We start from the raw sequence: 22,133 nt of genomic DNA on the forward strand, positions 1-22,133 counted from the left end.
AACTCTCCTTCAAGGTTGCCACAAAACGGTCCTTTTTTAACATGGTGGGAGGGGTTTCATTTCCCAATGCTCGGGCCCATTTATCCCAAAGGCGGGTAAAATGCATGACAAAATCATCCACACTCTGATTAGCCCTCTGAGTGTAGCCCAAAATCTCATGCGAAACTTCATCAGGTGCTTCGACGTTCCTGTAGTGTGCCGAAAATGCCAGCTTCACATGATTATAGTCCAACACAATCCCTGGAGTCTGTGCCTGTGCCGCCTCTCCATAATTTTGTAGCCAAGCTTTTGCTTCATCCTGTAAACTGTATTGTAGGAGCCGTAACAGTATAGCCGGATCCTGTATGCCCCAAAGCAAGCAAGTAACTTCCATTTTCTCAATAAAAGAGTGTGCATTTTCACTAGGCAATCCATGAAACTTAGGAAACTCGTCTGCCATGTTTGATTGCCACAGAAACACTTACATGTGACGTCGAAACTGCAAGGGATGTCGATGGATTGCTCCAGTACCTAATCCACCTCACACTAGGTAACCCGGTCCCCAGTGCTCGGCTTCACAAAACCTCACGACCCTCACAAAGGCTGCAATCCAAATTAAACGACCACCTCACTTGCTGTCCACAAATAGCACATACATAGGCGGTTGTCCATAAGGACCCACATCCCATTTACATTTTTTGTCTGCATGGTATACAAATTTTGTAAAAATTAGAGCACACGAGGATTTCTCCTCCGTGGGGGCACCAAAACGATGTTAGCGTGCAAACGACAAGGAAAACAAGTGCCTCTATAGCTCTACACGAGTCACACCGTTGGAAAGAAACCCTGTATGACGGTAGAAAACACCAAAGTCGAACACCTGTGAAGATGGGCGCGAAACAGATCTAACTCAAACCATGACTAAAATTTTAGAAAACTAAGACCATGAAGACGAAGCTTGTGTCGTGAGGATCTCCGTAGAGCATCCATATGCTTGATTCTGATAACCGACGAGAAAGTTACAAGCTTTTGAGAGACCTTCCATCTTCAAAAGCTTGTAAATTTCTCGTCGGTTATCATAATCAAGCATATGGATGCTCTACAGAGATCCTCATGACACAAGCTTTATCTTCATGGTCTCAGTTTTCTAAAATTTTAGTCATGGTTTGAGTTAGAGCTGTTTCTCGCCCATCTTCACAGGTGTTCGACTTTGGTGTTTTCTACCGTCATACAAGGTTTCTTTCCAACGGTGTGACTCGTGTAGAGCTATAGAGGCACTTGTTTTCCTTGTTGTTTGCACGCTAACAACATCAACTCCCAACGGCCTGGTTATATCATGAAGTAATCCACCACACTATGGTTGCTTCGCACACCAATTTCCAACAAGGGGCTAGAAGGAATGCCAAGCCCATGGAAAGCAAAGACAAAAGTGATGCAAAGAGAAAAAACAATGCCCAAAATTCTTCCCAAGGCAATTTAGCAACAACAACAACAATCGTTCCAAGAAGAAGAGAGTTTACAAAGGTAAAAATAAACTCTCTCTTGAAGAGCTAGAAGCTTTTTGTAAGGACCACAAATGTTTTAAGTGTGGGGAGCAAGGACATGGCTACCGTTCTTGCCCCAAAAGAAATGCCCGCAATGAGACTCCTAGAGCTTCCATGGTCAAAGCTCCAAAAGAGGATGCTCGTTGCAAAGGATCACCTCTCTCCTATGTTTGGGGAAAGTTAAGGGAGCATGAATCCTGTTTGATTGTGGCTCTACTCACAACTTCATATCAATAGAGTTGGCCACTAAGTTGGGCATTCAAGCTTTCAAGATGGGAGATATTGTAACTGCCGATGGAGCTTTCAAGGGACTTCAAGTCTCTGTTACTCCCTTGATTGGGAAGTTGAGGCTTCATGTCCAAAGCTACGTCGACAAAGAAGACTTTTTCACCACATGGTTGCCAACATGAAGTTCCCTGAAAGGAGAATTTACTTTACCTACAGGGAAAAGAGCATGTATATAGATGCTAGTGAGTCCGGTTGTACTATACCACTTGTATGATTCACCTACTTCTAATAAGTCAATGAAAAGCTCAGTTTCTGTGTACATGATTTTTGTCAAAGAGTCTTTGAATGATACAAATGTTTTAACAAAGCAAAGTGTTAGGAATCAAGAAGAGTCAGACTTGTCTAATTTTCTAATGATGTGTTCATATCCCTATGGACTTACCTCCAAAATGAGAGGATGATGACCATCGAATTGAGCTCCTACCAGGAATCTCATCACCTAACAAGCCTCCTTATCGAGTTTCCCAACCTCAACGAGAGGAGATCATGAGGCAAGTACAAGAATTGGTAGCTCCTCTCCCTTTTGTTCTCCAATCCTTTTAGTGCAAAAGAAAGATGGTGCATACCGCATGTGTGTGGACTATCGAGCGCTAAACCATATCACTATCAAAAACATATTTCTCGTACCACGGGTAGAAGACATGTTTGATAAGCTACAAGGTTTGACCTACTTCCGTAGGATTGATCTTAAAAGTAGCTATCATCAAATAAGGATAGTGAATGAAGATATTGTAAAGACCGCATTTCGTACAGGTCTTTATGAATATCTAGTCATGCCTTTTGGATTGACTAATGCACCGGCCACATTCAATCGTCTAATGGAGAAAATCTTTAGACCCTACCGCCGATTCATTGGAGTGTTCTTTGATGATATCATCATCTACTCCAAGTCCTTGGAGGAGCACAAGCAATATCTCCAGGTAATTTTTCAAGCTTTGAGGGAGAACAAGCTTTTTATCAACCAAAAGAAGAGTGAATTTTTCCTTCAAGAGATTCAATACTTAGGTCACATTATCTCTAAAGATGGTATCCATATAGATCCATCAAAGTTGCAGGTAATAAAAGCATGGCCTAATCCAAGGAATCTACATGAGCCAAGAAGATTTATTGGTATGTGTGCATACTATAGACGCTTCATAGCCATTTCTCTCAAATAGTGGGACCATTGCATGACTTAACAAAGAAGAGCATTAAGTACTCATAGACTGCTAAAGAAGAAAATGCTTTTGAGAATCTCAAAGAGAAGCTTACCTCCCAACTAGTCCTTATGCTTACGGATCTCTCAAAGCCATTTGAGGTCCAATGTGATGCCTGTAGTGATTGCCTTGGAGCAGTCTTGCTTCAAGAAGGGCATGCCAGAGCATATGAGAGCTGAAGGCTCAATACAGATGAACGGGTCTTGGGCATATATGAAAAAGAACTTTTAGATGTTCTACATGTCCTAGACACATGGAGGCACTATCTATTGGAGACTCCATTTGTTTTGCAAACGGACCACCAAAGTCTCAAGTACTTCATGACGCAAACCAAGCTTTCCAATAAACAAATGATGTGAGCAAATTTTCTTTCGCAATTTTATTTTCATATTGCTCACATTGCTGGTAAGCATAATCAAGTGGCCGATGCACTTTCACGACAAGTATGCTAATGACCCCGACTTTAGAGACATAATGTCAGCCCTTCCATTGGGGAAGACATAAGAACCATTCACCTTGCAGGATGGTTATCTTGTCCATGGCAATAGGCTATGTGTTACCCACTCCCTTCGTAAAAGTTATGTATGAATCCCACACTTTAAACTCTTTAACTTACCCTTGAAAGCCTCCACGAAATCATTGCGTTGCCTCCTCTTCCTCCTTCTAGTTTGCAGTAGAACCAAACTTCCGATAGTTATACGAGATGGAATCCATGCTTGATCGTCTGTAGTATAACTGTTAAAAATGCTAACAGAATCAATGGTAGTGCTAGGCCTTTGAGAAGTAGACATGGTGTGCAGTAGAATGAATACACAGAAAGGTTAGCGCAAATATAAAAAAGGGAAGAAGTTTTGAGAGAGAAGTAGAGCTACTCAAAGTCATATTTGGGCGGGAACAAAGTACTAGATAGAGTCTTCAATGAAAGTTCTGAAATTCCTCGGTACATAGTTAGTACGACTTACGGCATTTATGCCTTGAAAGCGTGAAATTGTGCAATTTGATAAACCAAAATAAAATTTTCTCCCTTTTTTTAAAAAAGAGCTTGACTCCAAAATGTCGATTTTCAATGTAACGTTAGCCTCTTCCTCATTGGTCGAGCGCCACTCTCTCTCTAGAACTGAAAGGCCCAAAAGTGAGTCCAACTTTCTCCTAATGCAACTCAAGTTGCCCAACCATTGGCTCATACACAATTCTTTTCACGTGAGGCTACTTAAGCCCTACAAAGGAAAGCCACCTAGAGAACCAATTATTGAAGACCCTCCAAAAATTGAAGACCAAGAAGAGGTGCTACAACCCGAAGCTATCCTTCAGCATGAAGACAAGGTACTACGACATGGTAAGATTATCTGACGGTATCTTATTAAGTTCAAAAATTATCTTCTTGAAGATGCTAGATGGATGCAAGGAATATAGCTTAAGGATAGTATGAACTTTGTCAATGCTTACAATGCTACATTAGAGTAAGCAAATGCACATGTTTCTTTTAAATGACCAATGTTTTTGTCTTAAAAAACTAATTCTCTATTTCTTGTGAACAAATTTAACTAGTATGCATGCTTAGAATCATGTTTGTGATGACGATGTCTCTCAAACACCAAGTAGACTTTGTCACTCTACTTTGGGAGAATGAAATGGACTCAAGAGTAGACATGCTTGCAGCAACTAAGTCTCCCAAGCCCCAAATGGAGTAGTCATCCATCTTGGAATGATGTCGTAGGGTAAAAAGGGATCATCTACCCGCTAAGAAACATCGACTAATGATTAAGGTTTTATCTCTTCGACCTCATAGTTGAGGATGACTATGATTTCAAGAGAGACGTAATGTCATAAAATCTAATATCTAACCAACCCAAATGATTTTCTCATATTGAACTGATCATTTAGTGTGGGAGAATAAACAGGAACAAGGGTTAGAATATAGACATGTGCCTAGCACGAGACCAAATCTAATGGGTCCAAATGGGAGATGGTCTATCAAAGAGCAATGCCAGTTAATGGGGCTTAAAAGACCTTAGGGTTCGCTTCATTAAATAGACCTCCAAAGGTTTGTGTAAAAGTCCTTAGACCTTAGGTTAAAGCTGGCCTATGCTTGAGGTGCTTAATAAGTAAAAGTGTATGAGATGCTTGATAGCTAAGGTGCAACCTAAGCTAGGCATGTGCTTGAAGGTCCAAGTCAATGCCTACAAGGAGGGGGCGAGCCCTTGAAGCTAGGGGGATGGTAGAGAGAGAGGCCATACTCTTACTAACGCTATGCTTGATGACTAGGTGCTAAAGCAAGTAGGGGGCCAAGTAGCTTGGGCTTGAAAGTCAACATGCAAGCCTACAAAGGAGAGGGTGAGCCATGCAAGTAGGGGGGTGGTTGGATGCCTTTCCTCTCTTCCAAAGGTCACCCCTTGCTCAAGAGGCAAGAAAGACACATGTCAAGCCCCTAGCTAGGTTTCCCTCAAGGAGTGTCCAAAGCCTATTGGTTGATCCTTAGAGAGGTCCAATGAGGATTCAGCTAATTAAATTAATTGTTTAGGCATTTATCAAGCCCTCTCTCTCAAAGAGGAAAGGAGGACACTTGTCCAAAGACTACCTCTACTGCTTGACTTGACACGGGCTTATGATTGGCTAGGCTTGAGAGAGCCAATGAGCAAAAATCATGAGCTAGAATGAGGGGGTCGACCCAAGCAACTAGGGGGCTTGCTTTCTTGCATGGTATACCCTCCCCCCCCCCCCACTCTCTCTCTCTCTCTCTCTCTCTCTCTCTCTCTCTCTCTCATTGTGTGAAGTGAAAAGTGCGAGAGCTCCATCTCCTTCTCCAAGCTTGTTGAGAAGTTGAGAGCTTACACCAACACTCTTGGCTATGGAATGCAAATCCAACCAAGAGACATGCTCCAATGCTTAAGCTTGTCATTTTCTTCTTCATTATTATGCTATTATGATATGCTATGCAAAAAGGGTGATGATAAGTGAGGAACTATCTCTTTCTCATAAGTTACTTCTTCTTCCTCTTCCCTACCCTCATTCCCAGCTAGCTCTCTCCACCTTTGAAGGTGTTTGAGGCCTTGGGACTGAGGCCGGGGATGGTTAATGCTTTTACAAAGATTATGCTCGTGATGCATGAAGCTTTCCATCTTCGTTGCATCACCTAGGTCACAAGGAACACAAAGATTGTATTGTACCAAGTCTCTCTTGATGGGAGAATCTATAATACAAAAGCCTATTAGAGGGGGGACCACCTCCACATAAATCTGGTCCTCAACTGTTGTCAAGTTCTCTAACTCTCTCTCTCTTGCAAAAGTATTGTTCATGCCAAGTTAATTAAGTATAATGGTTATGTTGCTACCGCTAATTAAGTTCACCCTCTATGTTCTCAAAGTAGTCTCATAAAAATGCTCACTCTAATTCTCTTAATTCCACTATTCTCAAAGTTCATAGGCCATTCCATTACATCTACTATAAGGCAATTCAATGCTACTACAAAAATCTGAGCGCGGGAAGTTTTTCATGTCCTACACGGATCATAGAAAATGTACATGGGTGCAATTTTAGCTCTTGATAAGGCATTATAGAGAGCTTGTGTGACAAGATTTTGTCCCACAATGTCATGGAATGCTTTGGATGTATTTCTGATTCAAGTTGTGATACCCACTTACAACTGCTACGAGATTTCCATCCCCGCTCATTAACACTAGGCATATGGGCTCCATATAGCTGGCCCCATTTGACTCATGGTGCTCCTTCCCATTCTACTCCCAAGGCACACTCTCACTTTGCAACATTTGTCGTCGTTGTAAAAGACCCGCTTGTGCTTGAGCTGTCTTGCCTTCAAGAATAGACTTCCCTTCGCATTTGCTTAGAACAGTGAGAGCTACCTTGTCACAACCATGTTGGGCATATCTCGCAATCAACATGTTCCGGGAGATGACATTTCGAAAAGGGGTGCAATAGTTGCTTGAGATTCTCTCTTTCTACATATCATAACGTAGTACACCTTATCTAAGAAGTTAATAGAAGTCTTGTTATATCCAGATGGTTCACTTCAGAGACCTACAATGACACCATATGCTTTAGGATCTAAATCATCGTTGGGTACATCCCATGCCAAAAACAAGAGAGCAGCATCTCACTCACGAACTTCTTGGTGTAGGATTGAATCTCTACGTATGCAGACATGCCGCAATGGAAGAATAATGCATTTGATAAGGCGCCCACATATGGCTAGTAGTCAAAGCTATCAATCTATGAGCAAAGGGAAACTCTTCCCAATTACAAGATGAAAAATGGTCTGGTTAGAGCAGTCCATAAGAACGAGGTTTTAGTGGTGATTTGAAGAAATGGGTTCAAGGAGAATGACATAGGTTACATAATATCTAGCAGAAACAGGGCAAGGAAAGATAGGCTGCGCACAAACCTCCAAGAGTGGCGCAATGCTCCCGTAATGTCTGTAGCCAAGAGGGTTGCTGAAGGATTTGGTTGCGGGCTTGGTGAAGAGGTTGGTATGAGGATTGCATGGGCCATGAGACAAAAAACAAGTATATAAAATATGGAATGCTTCTGTAAGAAATACTTGTGGAAGTAATTTAAGAGAGTTAGTTCACCTAAGAGATAAGAGATGGGAAGGCAAGCAGCTAATAGCATCAACCACCTATACGGACCTCTACGAGCTCATCTTTTGCCTTCAAGCCTTAACAAACTTTACTTGAACATTTTCTACACATGCAAGACTCCCAGATACATTTAACTAAGGCCTTACTTAGTGTTCTACATACACATCATTCGGGACGTGACTAACATCGCCATCCGAAATGCCACCTGCTTGGGCTATTGGCCAAGACGCCTTCGATGCACTCGGGAGATGTGTGAGAGAGAGAGAGAGAGACTTGTGTGTAGAGGCTCGTTGAGAGAGTGTTGCTATTTGGTTCCAGAGCGACCGCCGCCAAGGAGTCCTCGCTGTTATCGGGTGTTTTTATCGCGAGGGTTGGGATTGAGCCAAGTGGCTGAATCATTTAGCAAAATCTCACCAAGTAAAGCAAAACAAAAAAGATTCCCAAAGATGAGGCAACACGTTCAAATAACTACAGAGACTGTTTTCGAAAATCACGCCGACCATGGGTCTCGGACTCATGATCACAAGGTTAAGAGTTTCACGCTCTACCAACCGAGCTAGACCGGCAGATCAAGGGGCGATCGACCACGTGGACATTTTGTTTGATGTCCAATCTCCTCGAGATCTGCACATTCTCTATCTTCAATCACCTCTAGCAAGGTTCATTTAAGACCCCGTGGGACTTAGTGTTCAGGGACGTGTGCGTGAGTAAGGTAGATTTCGTTTGCTTTGTTTTCTTTGTGCTCTCTAAACTTGCTTCAAGGTGGGTGTGTGTATGCCATTTTGTGTGTTTGTGTGTGTGTATGTGTGTGAAGTTTGCCTTTGTTATGTTGATGCAGTTCACCTCTAAACCATTCGGAGATTCCCATCCTCCCCCTAGGCGACATCAGTCTCCATAAGGTCTGGCTCATCATCCAAAGGAGGGTCATCAGGGTTGGTAGTCTCTACGGAAGCGCAAGATCCAAGCACATGGTCTACATACATGAAGGGCATTTGCAAGTCACATGACATGGTCAAGACAATTCGATCGAGGTTAAGTTCGCAACCAATGAGAGCAAACTCAAAAGACCTCGAGAACTAGAGGGTGGCAAGGACACAATACCAGGGGTAGAGTTTTTTTATTTTTCTAGCAAATAAATACCCAAAAATAATAATAAAGATTTGCAAAAACAAACGCTAATGAATAAGAAATCGCAAAAAATAGTCACGTGCTCTATTCTCAGAGTCATGAACCGGTGCCAAAGTTAGCGGTGTGTTGTAATATCCGTTGTGAGAGTCAGTTGTCAAAGTTGGCGATGTGTTGTAATATCCGTTGTGAGAGTCGGCGGGCCAAGAGCTTTGTCTTTGTATTGATGCGGGAGTCGGCCCTTGTGGACTTCATAGCCGAACTTCACTTTAAAAATTTCCTTGAAAAACCTCCTTGCCCGCGTGTGTGAAGAGCCCCTTAGTGAGCTTACTACTTTGAAGTTTTAAATCAATTAACTTGATTACCTTGAATTGAATTACTACATTCTCTCTGAAAATACAGTCCACAAAGAGAAAGAGTCATTGTGGGCATATTCAAAGGGGCAACCAGTGGCGGCAACGTGAGAGAGGAGATGGCATGATGGGTGTTCTCCGACGGTAATGGCGGCGCAAGTGCCAACGAAAGCAAGTTCAAGTGGGGTGGTAGTTGTGGCGGTTAGGAGGGCTACACCAAATAGCAGCAAACGGCGGCGACGAGGGCTATCGCTATGTCACAAAGTGATGACATGGCCTGGCATGAAGGATGGTGCTTGGATAGAAGGGGATGGAGAAACTCTCAAGAGGCAGTTGAAGCAGTTTCATCAGCTTATGGAACCTTTTTGAGTGGGCCAAGTTATTAAAACAAAAGAGGAACTAATTTATCAAGTTGTTTTAACTTATGGTACCCCGTACCAAAGGGGCCTAAAAGCCTTCAAAAATAAAACCAACATTCAAAATTGCGTAGAGGCCTGATGATGTGGCAGTTGTACGGATGCTCGCATTTTGTGATGACTGATGATGTATGGATGTTCGCGTTTTGACTGTTGATGTGGCTATCATATGGATTTTTGTGTTTTGCATTGGTGGCTTTTGGCACTAGCTTTTTGGACAGGATGCTTTTAGTCTTGATGCTTTTCATGTTTACTGCTTTGGGATGGCCAAGGGCGGATTGCCACGGCCACAATTTTTTTGGGGAACACTACGAAGAGAGCGAACCCCTCGGACATTGTACTTGTTGAAGCATAATAATAAAGAAATACCGACAACAGTGGCACCATTCTTTGGGGACAATTCTTTTGGGCACGGAACTCCATCGTGCCATGTCATCTCCCCCTCCCAATTTGGTTCAGTTCTTTCAATTTCTCTCTCGTGTGTGTTGCACTAGATCTTTGGCTTGGAGTGTCCAAGTCTATTATAGTGGTATCAGAGCTCAAACAATTCTTCTTTTCTGAAGGATCCACTTCCTTTACTTGCAGCACACATGGATTTGGTCAATCCGAAACAATTGTTGCACCCGGGCACTTGAGTACAAAAGAAAACAACGGGGATTCAATTGGACATCGACCTCCTTCTAACAAATTGGAAGAAGAGTATGGTCACCTCCACCCATAGTGTATGAAAGGATGGAGATGCAGCATCACTAGCGGGTCAACTGCCATCCATTTGCCTCTCAAGTCGGCTTTGAACAAGAAATCTACACAGGCAGTACCAAGGCATACTCATAGGATGAATTTGATGAACCTATAGAGCGAGGAGTCAGCAGACTCATGAAGACCAAGAGGCAATCATGTAAGAAGAGTTGAGGGGAGCAGCAAACTATCTGGGCTACTTGGGTCAAAAATCTACCTTTGAGGCCACCAGTACGCCAAGGAAATGTGTTTGATTTGAGGGTGTTTGTAGTTCATCCTTGTCCTCTAGTTCGGAGGTTTCTTCTTCCTCTGACTCCAGCATGAGTATAGAAAGAACAAGAAGAGGAGAAAGACCCGGAAACATAACAAACGCAAGAAGAAGGCTAAGAAGAGCACATTCCACCAAAGAACTCGAAGAACTTTGACAGTTCGGATGAGGACTCTTCGTCCTCCAAGAGCTCACATTGTAGTGTACACAACAAAGAGGAAGCACCTATACCAAGCCAACCAATATGACTACCTAGAGGACAAGGGCAAGAAGCCCAAGGATTTCAAGGGGGCTCGGCAGGCTTTAAAGGTTGATACGCTTTTTGGTTTTAAAGATAACCACAAAGCCCTTGTTTTTATCCCCAACCGTTTGACATCTCTTATTCGGGAGGCCGCTACTCATAGCACTCCAAAGTAAAAAGAGTGGCGCCCTATCTCAAAGGGAATGCCCAAACATGCTGGTCTACCTTATTGCTACACAAGCAAGCACCAACAAAGTGGCTACATTTTGACAGAGTGCCACTGTCCACATTTTTTGGGCCACCACGGCATAGACACCACCTTGAAAGGTATGGAGAAGTACTTCTACTACTGGCCGAGGCTCAAAAAGGATGTCCACAAGTTTGTTTGCAATTGTTTAGTATGTGAGAAGGTAAGTTTGACAGGCAGAAGGCACCAGGTCTTCTACAACCTCTACATATTCCTAGCCGACCTTGGCAAAGTACAGCAATGGACTTCATTTTTTCTCTTCCCAAGACTTAGAGTGGACATGATTGCATTTGGACTGTCATTGACCGATTCAACAAGCAGGCTCACTTCATTCCGATAAAGAAGATAGTTAAAGCCGACCATCTAGCCAAGCCGTTTGTCTCGTAGATTTTTTGACTACATGGTATGCAGGAATCTATAGTTTCAAATAGAGATCCCAGTTTCCCGAGCTTGTTTTGGAGGGAAATCTAGGAGAATATTAGCACACGGCTACAATTCTTGTCCTTGTTCCACCCGCAGAAAGTTGGGCAATTAGAGATAGCCAATTCAATGGTATTGGACTTGTTGAAGTCGTACATCTTTGATCAAAGACTCAACGAGAGAAGTGTTTGCCCATGGTGGAGTTTTCCTACAATAACACGGTTCATCCGTCTATGGGGAAGGCACCATTTGAGATTATCAAGGGTTTCAAGAAGGTTACACCTATTCTAAGCACCAAAGATAAGATTGTTGAAGTCGATCAATACAAACAGGATCTCAAAACTGCTTTTACCAAGGTACATGAGGCTCTCAAGAAGTCTCAGCATACAAGCATCGACGTGCCTTGAGGAGCTTGGATGCTTTTACGGTTTGAGAAGGCACGCCTATAAAAACGAAAGGGTAAGAAGTGGGATTTTTGCAAAGCTAAGTATGCGATATTATGGCCCTTTCCAGATTCAAGGAAAGGTCAATGACATATCCTTCAAGATGAAGTTACCAGATACTTGGAAGATTCGTCGTGCATTTCATGTGAGTTTATTGAGACCTTTCAAGGGTGAAGGATTGGTCAGTGGACAGGGCGCCAAAGGAACTGCCTGAAGTAGAAGAGACAGAGGAGATTCTCATTCTAGAACAAGTCTTGGCTCAGAAGGAACGGAAAGTGAAAGATAAGCTAGCACGTCGGTATTCAGTCAAGTTCAGGAACTACCTGGCTTCAAATGCCAAGTAGATGGAGGAGGAGGACTTAGTAGATACTCCTCAGATTTTAGAGCTTTACCTAAAAGATTTTGGTTTAGCACCGACTATTCCAACAGGTTGAATCTAATGCAGTACGGACTGCACAAGAGGGGAGTTACTTTGCTCTTTTGTCACAGGTTACCTTGATGGAATAAAGTCATTGATTTCTTTTTGAAGATTTCAGGGATATTGATGGACTAACAATATTTTGTTCCATGACTTTATGTAAAAAAGTACTTTGAAATGGAAATTCATAAAATGAATCTATTACATGTACTCTCTCCATGTGTGTATTGTTTGAGTGCATGTCTGAAAGACAAAATGATTGGAGTATTTTTGTCTTGTCACCTAAGGGGTGATGTGGATATGATAGTAACCAATTTAGTCAATCAAGACATCCGTCAAAGATCAGTGCGATCTGGGCGTGATTGCTAAATAAGTTACAATGATCATGATTCTCATCTAAGATCTCGACGGGGATAGTGATATGAATGTGATGTGACTGTTTAGTAACCATCATCTCATGAAAATGTTGGATATATGTTTTCTAGTAGGTCAGTACTTAGAGTCACTATCTACTGAACTAGTTTTTGTTTTGTGTCTTCTTTGCTGAGCCTAATCAAGGTCGAATACAACTCTTTCAAGACAAGGGTATGTCACAAAGTGATGATGTAGCATGGCCTAAAGAGTAGTGCCTGGAAAAAAGGGGACTAGGAAACTCTCGGGAGGTAGTTGAAGAAGTTTCACCAACTTATGGAACCTTTCTGAGTGGTCCAAGTTAAAAAATAAAGCCAGCATCCAAAATTGCGTAGAGAGATGATGGTGCGGCAATTGTACGGATGCCCACGTTTTTGCGTTGACTGCTAACGTGGCAACCATACAGATTTTTGTGTTTTGCATTGGTGGCCTTTGGCGCTAGCTTTTGGGACAAGATGCTTTTAGACTTTGTTGCTTTTCATGTATACTACTTTTGGATGGTCAAGGGCCTTCAAGAGCACTGCAGAGAGAGCGTACCCTTGGACATTGTACTTGTTGAAGCATAATAATAAAGAAATACCGAGAAGTGGGGTCAGTACTTCTGGGCGTGGAACTTTGTCGTGCCGTGTCGTCTCTCTCTCCCCATTTTGTTGAGTTCTTTCAAATTCTCTCGTGTGTGTTGCACTAGATCTTTGGCTTAAAGTGTCCAAGTCTATTACACCTTGGTGGCACTAGAGGCTGAGGCTGTTACTAGTGGGAGTCCTCATCATTGAACTCCGGATGGCACTTTGTCGTGGCGCTCTGTCTATGGCCCGCCGGCCATCCGATTGGTCATCCGTCATGACATGACACCCATCATCTCATCTAGTTTTTAAGAGGAGACATTAGCTTGGGGTCCATATGCATTGTCACGGCATTACAACCTATGTGACACCCATCATCTCATCTAGTTTTTAAGAGGAGACATTAGCTTGGGGGCCATATGCATTGTCCCATCATCTTATGTAGGCCACTATGACTATTCAGTTTGTTTCATCTTACAATCATAGATAATCATAAGTCGTACACAAAAATCCAAATCTAAAGTCTAAAATCCCAAGTAAAAACCAAAAGCTTACAAATTTTTCTCAGTATCTTGGCAAGATGTTCAATAAATTTTGACCCAAAACATCTAAAATGCATAAGTAAACGGTCAGCGTAGGAAATGAAAAGCCCCAGAAAAGTGAAAAGTCAAAAGATTTTCATGTTCATATGAAGAGGTGGTAGAGTACATTTGTATTTTTCTTTTTCTTTACCTTTCTTTTCTTCTCTTTGCGATTTCCTTTCACACTGTAGTAGGTAGTGAATCTAAAATAAAAGGCTTTCCTAATAACTCTTTTTTTTAATTTAAAAAAGGCTTTCTTAATGGCTCTAATGGCTTGAAAATGCTAGAGGAAAGAAAATTAAGAAAAAAAACACAAATGTATAAGGTGCATTATTTGAACATCTCTATTTATATGCACACGAAAAGTATTCTGACTTTCCACCTCCATGGTCTTTTCATTTCTTAAACTCACCCTTCACTGATGCACTCAAGATGTTTTGAAAGGATTTATAATTTGGGGAGACCTAATGAATCTTTTTTTTTTTGGGAAGTATGAGCTTGAGTCGATTGTATCTTAAGATGCTCTCCCTTGGTGGGAATTTAATGAAGATATTGGTGCCCTTGGAGAGTACCATTGCACATACCTCTACTACCGCTTGTGTAAAGTATACATCTCCAACGAAGCTCATCATTGCACTAAGCTTCTTTAAAATTCCGATGTAAGTTATCAACCAACTCCAAAAGGTAGAGCTAGAGTATGAGCAACGACTTATGTCCCTTGAGACACAACTACTTCCTTGCATCTTCTGATGTACATTATTAATGGCAAGTAAGTTGTGCTCTCAACATTTATTTTAATTTACAAATCATACTTCTCCCCCACGAGAACAAAAGGAGATGGGTTCCTCGCAAACATGACCAGTTATGCCAAAACGCCCTCATAGTTTGTCATAAATTCCCAAAACGCCCTTCAAATTTTCCAAAATTCCCAAAATACCCAAAGATTCAAAAGAATTGTAGCTTTTCATAAAAAGACTGATTGTCTATTAATACAAGATACTAAAATTAGAATTTGAGCTAGTTATGTAGGCTGTGGAGATGAATTGCTTCATTTTTTTAAGACATAATTGTCTTTTTTGGGAGGTTGTTTGTGACAAATTACATGGTAAGCACTAAAAAACGGATCTCGATTGTCAAAAAAGAATAAAGATAAGGAAATCGTGAACAAACCAACTAAAATAGATACAAGGTATTTTGGGAATTTCCACAAATTAGAGGGGTATTTTGGTAATTTTCCCAAAGTTTTAAGTTGAAAATCTCACCAAAAATTTGAAGTCGTTTTCCTTCAAAAATTTAGTAAGAGGCCTTTAGTTGCTTAAAGAGATTGTATTTCTCATACTTACAACTCCTTTCTAGAAGATACTGACATTCAAAAGACAAATTATCCTCTAAAGCCTAGTTTTCAAGTTTACAGAAGATAGTAAGCAAGCAGAAATAATCTTGAAATGTTGACTGGGAGGTAAATTTGGACTAGTAAAGCTCACTCCAAATTAATACTGTAAGCCTTCTCTTGGCACTGCCTTCTGCAAGAGGGAGTGTTAATGCTGAGGTTTTTTGAGCCCGTGTAAAACGGGGTTTTCTTTTTCCGTATGTGCCATGTGGAAGCATGTAGCAAGATTCTCTCTCTCTCTCTCTCTCTCTCTCTCTCTCTCTCTCTCTCTCTCTTCGTCGGATAGATCTTTGATGTCTCTTGGGATTGTTCCTACAGCGTTAAAAAATCTCTCTTCTTCTTTTAGCGAATACTCGATTTCAACTCCAAAGAACTCAAATCATGTTGCAGATGATGGGACAAGATAATACACTTTCATAGATTGGGGCCATATTTAAAAGACCAAGAGTTGGCAGCACCCAATAAGCAAAGAACAAAAATATGTGTTTACAAACCCACTGTGGATTAATGAAGAGAGTTCTCGAATTCTGCCACTAGCTGTCAGTATTAGCGGACCGGAAGATTCCAAAAGCTACAACTACCCCCACGACAGCCGTCAATGCCAATGCCAACGTAGGAAGAGGAGCTACCAAACCTGCATTCTGTACATAATCACAAAGGTTCAAATTTAGTAATATTGCTATATAATATCATGAAAGTTTCAAATTTAGTAACACACCTTCATAAGGTCAGAAAAGTCTTGTAACTTACAAAAAATTATACCAGAGGCTACACCACTCACAAAAACACAAATGCAAGGCACACAAGAAAACGGATAAAGAAGAAATACTAAATCACCTTACTTAAATCTAACCAGAAATAGATAAAAACAAATCATTATTTACTTGAAAAAGCATTTAGAAAACCCAAACGTCCCACACAAAAACAGGAACAATGAAGATCATCCTTCCTCGTCATTGTAAAAGGCCCCCTACTTGGCTAGGATTGGTCAAAACAACATTCATATATGAGCCAAAGCCAAACCAAACAAGGGGCAAAACCTAACCCAAAAAGCGTAGCTCAGTTGGTTGAGCCTTCATAACGTAACCCCAAGGTTGAGGGTCCGAGGCTCATGGCTGTGCTCGATGGGTGTTACCTACTTCTCCATTGGGGAAGTTCTCCCTACTACCTTCCCCCGCGGAGATGGTTTATAAAAAAACAAAAAAAGAGCAAAACCTAGCCCCACTGCCTCATTCAGGTAGGTATTTCATTCGCCACAGAAGCTCATGACATAGATAAGATAAGAGAAAAGAAAGAGTAGTGATTCCCCTTCTAAAGGGCAAGCGCACACACACACACACACAGAGAGAGAGAGAGAGAGAGATACCTCTAGAACTCCTTTTCCGGTGGCAACTTCAACGGAGACCACACTGACAAACCCTAGCATGGCTGCACGTCCTAGCCATATGTCCAAACTGTTACTCTTTTCTTCACTTACTTCACAGCGTGCTACACCAACTAAGTGGCCCTGTCTTGATGTCCGGGTCCCCCTGGAGCTACCTGCAATCATAAATGCAAATCTAGTTTTTCTGCCCAGTCTAACAAGCTCATAAGCAAACCATCAACCATATGCTTTAGGGTTGAGGCTCTGAACTCCACTTTTCTCGCGTTTCCCCATTCCCAATACTACATCTGTTTCCAATTCTGTTTCTGTTCCCCTTGATTCGCACAGTTGCCCGAAACTCCTCAAAACTTCCCAATTTTGCCTGTTTTTATTTCCATTTCTGTTTCTATTTTTGTTTCTGATTCCTCATTTCCCATAACTAAGTTAAAAATCTGTGCTTCTGTCCTTCACAGGCTTGTGCCATAATCAATGCATGCCTCAAAGAGATACCTTTCAGACCATTGCCAAAACCACAGGCTGAAGAACTACTAATCCTACAGAAGTGCAAACACAAATCAATGAGGATTTAATCACGAGTGTCACTAGCCATTGTGGCTACCTACGTTACACATGAATATCTTAACAAACGATCAGTACCACTGCAGGAACAACTGGAGGAATGCAGCAATGACAGGAAAAGTATGCTTTGTCAACCAGTACTAGTAAAAGTGACATTATCTTTCCAGGGCATTTTATCTTGTCTATGTATCACAATGCTATGTCACAACTTCATGTCTAGTGCCTTGCGGCTAGAGCTGAATCAGAGAGACAGAACAGCCACTGACGAGTTTATCTCAAGCCAAGAACACCCTCCTACACGCTTGCCCATTTCAAGCAGGGCATCTACATACATACATCCCAAGGACCAATTAGCCTCTAGAGGATGCAAGTAGCATCAAGGACATGAGGCCCAAAGAAACCATACACAAAAGCATCCTTTAAAAGCCAAAAAAAATAAAAAACTATGATAGATTCACATTGTGTACATCACAATTTGAAAGATAAGATTAGAAAAAAAAATCTATGAATCTATCACATAATGAATGGACAAAAGATATTTGGACCTGGGATGTGACCATTTGACGAAGACTAGTTTTCAGAATGAAACCGTAAGTGCCGAGAGAGAGAGAGAGAGAGAGAGAGAGAGAGAGAGAGAGAGAGAGGGGGGGGGGGGGGGCGATGTGTAGCTAAGTTTTACATTTCTTGCCCCCAAAAAGTGGACAAGTACCATACAGGTTTGTTGAGAAGATGATAAATAAGGTATGCAAAGCAAGTATAAAACCATCAACACTAGCCTACATGCACCAAATTCCCCCCAGAATTCAACTAAATGGTCATGAAATTGATAAGAATGATTATGCTAATTCCCAAACCAACCCTGAGAAGTTATTAATCGAGCAAGTAGAGAAGCAATTAAACGGGAAAGCAAATACAAAGTGTCGGCAAAGTCCCTACCTGACGACAACATACCACTACCCAAGGCTTGACATGAGGCAAACCCAAGCTTTTTCGTACTGGTTCTTCTTGTTGATAGAGAGTTGATACCAGGACTTAACCACTTGTCATCAAGATCAGTTGTGAAACCTTCAAAAAAAGCAAAAAAGTCCCATGGAAAATCTCTCTCTCTCTCTCTCTCTCTCTCTCTCTCTCTCTCTCTCTCTCTCTCTCTCTCTCTCTCTCTCAAGTCAGGAGACCCCATGGAGCCTGGGAATTATCGAACTATTATGATTGGGCACACTCTGGCACGGTTGTATGCGTCCATTCTTGAGCAACAGCTGAGTAGATGGGCAGAGAAGGAAGGAATGCGTGCAACTGGGCAGGCAGGGTTCAGGAGAGGCTTCTCTACTCTTGACCATATCTTGACACTCAGGGCCATCATCGAGGAAGGCAGATCTCATGGGAGACGGATCTATTGTAGCTTTGTGGACTTCCGCAAAGCTTTTGACACAGTACCCAGAGCCAGACTGATGGGCAGATTACAGGAAATGGGAGTACCCACAGAGCTCATTTGGGGGATCATGGCATTGTACAAATCAGTAGTAGGGCATGTACGCACCCCGGAGGGACTTTCTACACCGGTTCACTCCACTATTGGGGTGAAGCAGGGCTGCCCCCTCTGTCCTACTCTTTTCGGTATGTATGTGGATGAGGTTTCTGACTACATTGACAGCGATGGGGATAAAGGTGCACAGCTGGCAGGGACGTAGATTCCACTTTTGTTATATGCTGACGATATTGTGTTGATCTCCGAATCCCCAGAGGGAATGCAACGTCAATTGGATGCTTTGTATACATTTGCCCACGAAAGTGGTTTTGTCTGTCAACCTTGGTAAAACCAAGGTTATGGTGTTTAATACCACGCCACAGTGGATCAGGAGGTCAGCACCTACATTCACATACGGCCAGGAGACTGTGGAGTACACAGACGCCTACACTTACCTTGGAGTGGTTTTTAGCGGACCCACATTCTCACTCAGAAGAGCAGCAGAGACCAGACTGACTAGAGCCCACGCAGCATTGGGTAGATTGGAGAGGATGTGTTCGCAGGTTCAGTTCCAGGAGCCCCGGACAAAGCTCTGGCTCTCTGACACCTTGGTGGCTTCAGCATTGCTCTATGGGGCTGAGATATGGGGGCCTTCATTGGATCACCATGGGAGGCCGGGCCGCACAGACGGATGGGGGAACATGGAGAAACCTCTCGTCTCTATGATCTCGCGGCTCATTAGAGCCAAGGCATCAGTACCACGGGCCATTATCCGAGCAGAGCTAGCGGCCCCCCCACTGGTGGTGGAGGCGCTCCCCAGATCAGTCTCCTTCATAAGCCGCACATGGGAACTTCCAAGAGACAGATATGCTCGCATAGCACTTGAGTCCTCTCGACAGTTAGCCATACAAGGAGATACAACATGCTGGTATGGGGGGATGACATCATGGTTTCAGGCGCATGGGTTCAGCATAGACAGGCTGCCACCATTCCAGTACTCATTGGATGCACCATCTCTCAATCTTACACAATCGGAGATCACCAAGCTCATCCGCCAAGACCTGACCCAGCTAGACACCAGGAGGACATGGATACAACCAGCAGAAGAATTGGGCACGAAGATGGCTTTCTACATAGACCACCTTCTCCAGCTCACGGAAGATGGTTTTGTGACGAGACCAAGGTACATGGATACCCACTTGTCTCATGGGATACGATGTGCTATTGGCCAGTTACGCATATCGTCTCACCAGCTACGGATTGAAACTAAGAGATACAGCGGAGTACCGGCAGAGGCCAGGACATGCCCCTTGTGTGACCTGGAACCTGAGACAGAGCTGCATTATACATGCCGCTGCCCCGTCTACTACGAGATACGAGGCCGCTTCCGTTGCTTGTTCAGAGAGGGTTTTGGACCACTCTCAAGAATAATGGGATACGAAGATCAGAGATGCCTGGGTTTGCTCTTGCTCGAGCTGCGCAGACACATAGAGAGCCTGCTGAATGGCGAGGCTAGCCAGTCTCAAAGACGGATCACAGACTTCTTCAGAGCAGACACGGGACAGCCGCAAGAGCCACTCCCACAGCAGAGCTCCCCCTCGTCTCACACCAGAGGCACACTAATCAACCGAGCGATTGAACTGGGGAAATCCAGGCGCCCACGACTGTGAAAGACTACACAACATCGACGAAGATTCGGAGCACGCTGGCCAGGCATGCACGACGCCCGATCAGACTACTAACCATGGAGGAAATTGATGAGATTCGCCAACGATCGATGCTAGATCTTTTGTGATTCAGCTATCCCAACAAGCCGCCCATTTTGGCTTAGTTTTTTGCTTAGATCACATTGACCAATCTAAGATCCCATAGAATATATCTTTGTTTTGTACTGTTGATAGGTTATTTTGTTACTCTGACTTTGTATCAAATCCACCACCTTGTAACTTTCTGGTCTCATAGGTCATTATGGCCTTTTGAAGACGTTAATCTAACATTTCATTTCATTTCTCTCTCTCTCTCTCTCTCTCTCTCTCTCTCTCTCTCTCTCTCTCTCTCTCTCTCTCTCTCTCTCTCCACAAAATTTGGGGCTTGCACCCTTCAAAACGAACACATCAGCACCGCAAGTTTCTCGAGCTCTTTTTCAGCCCCGTCTCAAAGACTTCCAACACATGTTGGCCAAGATACTCAATAGGCTTGGTTGCCAAGCCAGTTGTCTATCCCAAGAATCTGTCGAAGTAGACGATGTGAAAGCGGGGGGGAAAAAGAACCAACAAACCCAGCAATAAATTGAATTGATTATTACGATGGGGGTAGAGTGTTTCTTACATACTCTCTTGGGGGACTTGAATACCCCTCACACGAATTGCCTGACCAGCCTTAGGTCAAATAAATACCTAAACTGACAAAATAAATAAATAGGATCACAATGGGCATTCACTTGAGATGCATAATTTTAACACCCTCTCTGCACCTCATAGTCGACATACATAGGAAGATGGAATCGAAAAAGAAGCTACCATAAACACCCAAGTAGTATGTCTACTACAGGATACACCTCCAATTTGCAACCACCAACTTGTCACCGAAAAGAATGCCATCTCGAGCACCAATCATAGAAAGTTGGACTCTAGACCACACTACATCCAAGAATCCCCATTTGTGAATTGGGAACACATCACATCCAAAAAATTTGAAGACAATGAACTATGGAACACAATCTATCCATAATCCCGCCAACAACAATGGATTGTGTGCACAACATCCATAGTATTTTGTATATGTGAAGTTGGTTCCTTGCCAGATGCAATGTGCTTTGAACTCCGACACGTCGGTCCAAGCACCGATGCTTTGAACCTTCACATAGCGGTCCAAATCAAGTATTGGAGGCACCACTTGTCCCTCTCTGCCTCGCACTGTCAGAAGCATGTTATGGCACCCACTAGTGAACTAGAAGGCTAGAACTTCTTCCTATGTAGTTTGTGCCATGCCGAGAGACTTCGCTGAGTCCTTGGTAGAATCGCCCTTCATCCTTTTGCAAGCTCTTGCCTTTCACTTTGGATTTACAATCCCAAGATAAATGACCACACCTCCACAATTGTAGCAACGGTTCCACGACTTCATTTTAGCTTCCGAGACAGCATGTGCCGATTCATCACCAGTGAATCTTTCCCTGGGAGACTAAGACAGCTTCCTCTTCAATGAGAAAAGAGGTGAGATCATCAAAATCAAATTTTTCCTTCATGATTTGCAAGCATAATGCCTTTGCCACCATCTTGTACTCCTCAAGCAACTTTTTTTTTCCCCGAGAAAAAGATCCTTCTATTAGTTAATGAAACTGCCCATAGGGCTACAACCACCTCTACAAGAGAGGGCTACAAAAATCATGATGGGGAGACTCTCCCAATGAAAAAACAGCATATATACAATGAGGCTAAATCAAGAGATGGGAGGAGGGAAAAGCCACACAGGTGGACGGTAGTGTCATCTGAGCACACTCTGGACCATGGT

General features: G+C 42.7%; 1 protein-coding gene across 1 annotated transcript in view; it reads right to left on the minus strand.

Annotated features, from left to right (window-relative positions):
• Window positions 1–15,573: 15,573 nt before the first annotated feature.
• The window catches only part of SEP1 (stress enhanced protein 1), a 42,822-nt gene continuing 36,262 nt past the window's right edge, over window positions 15,574–22,133 (minus strand). Inside the window, exons 2-4 of the mRNA XM_086497864.1 lie at window positions 18,095–18,223; window positions 16,583–16,755; window positions 15,574–15,857 (exon numbers count right to left, since the gene is read on the minus strand). Of these exons, the coding sequence (XP_086353990.1) occupies window positions 15,750–15,857; window positions 16,583–16,755; window positions 18,095–18,223 (410 nt within the window). The 3' untranslated portion in view covers window positions 15,574–15,749. The remainder of the gene's footprint in view (window positions 15,858–16,582; window positions 16,756–18,094; window positions 18,224–22,133) is intronic.

Source organism: Adiantum capillus-veneris, chromosome 24 (genome assembly GCF_014529385.1).
Source record: "Adiantum capillus-veneris isolate H3 chromosome 24, ASM1452938v2, whole genome shotgun sequence".
Lineage (NCBI taxonomy): Eukaryota > Viridiplantae > Streptophyta > Polypodiopsida > Polypodiales > Pteridaceae > Adiantum > Adiantum capillus-veneris.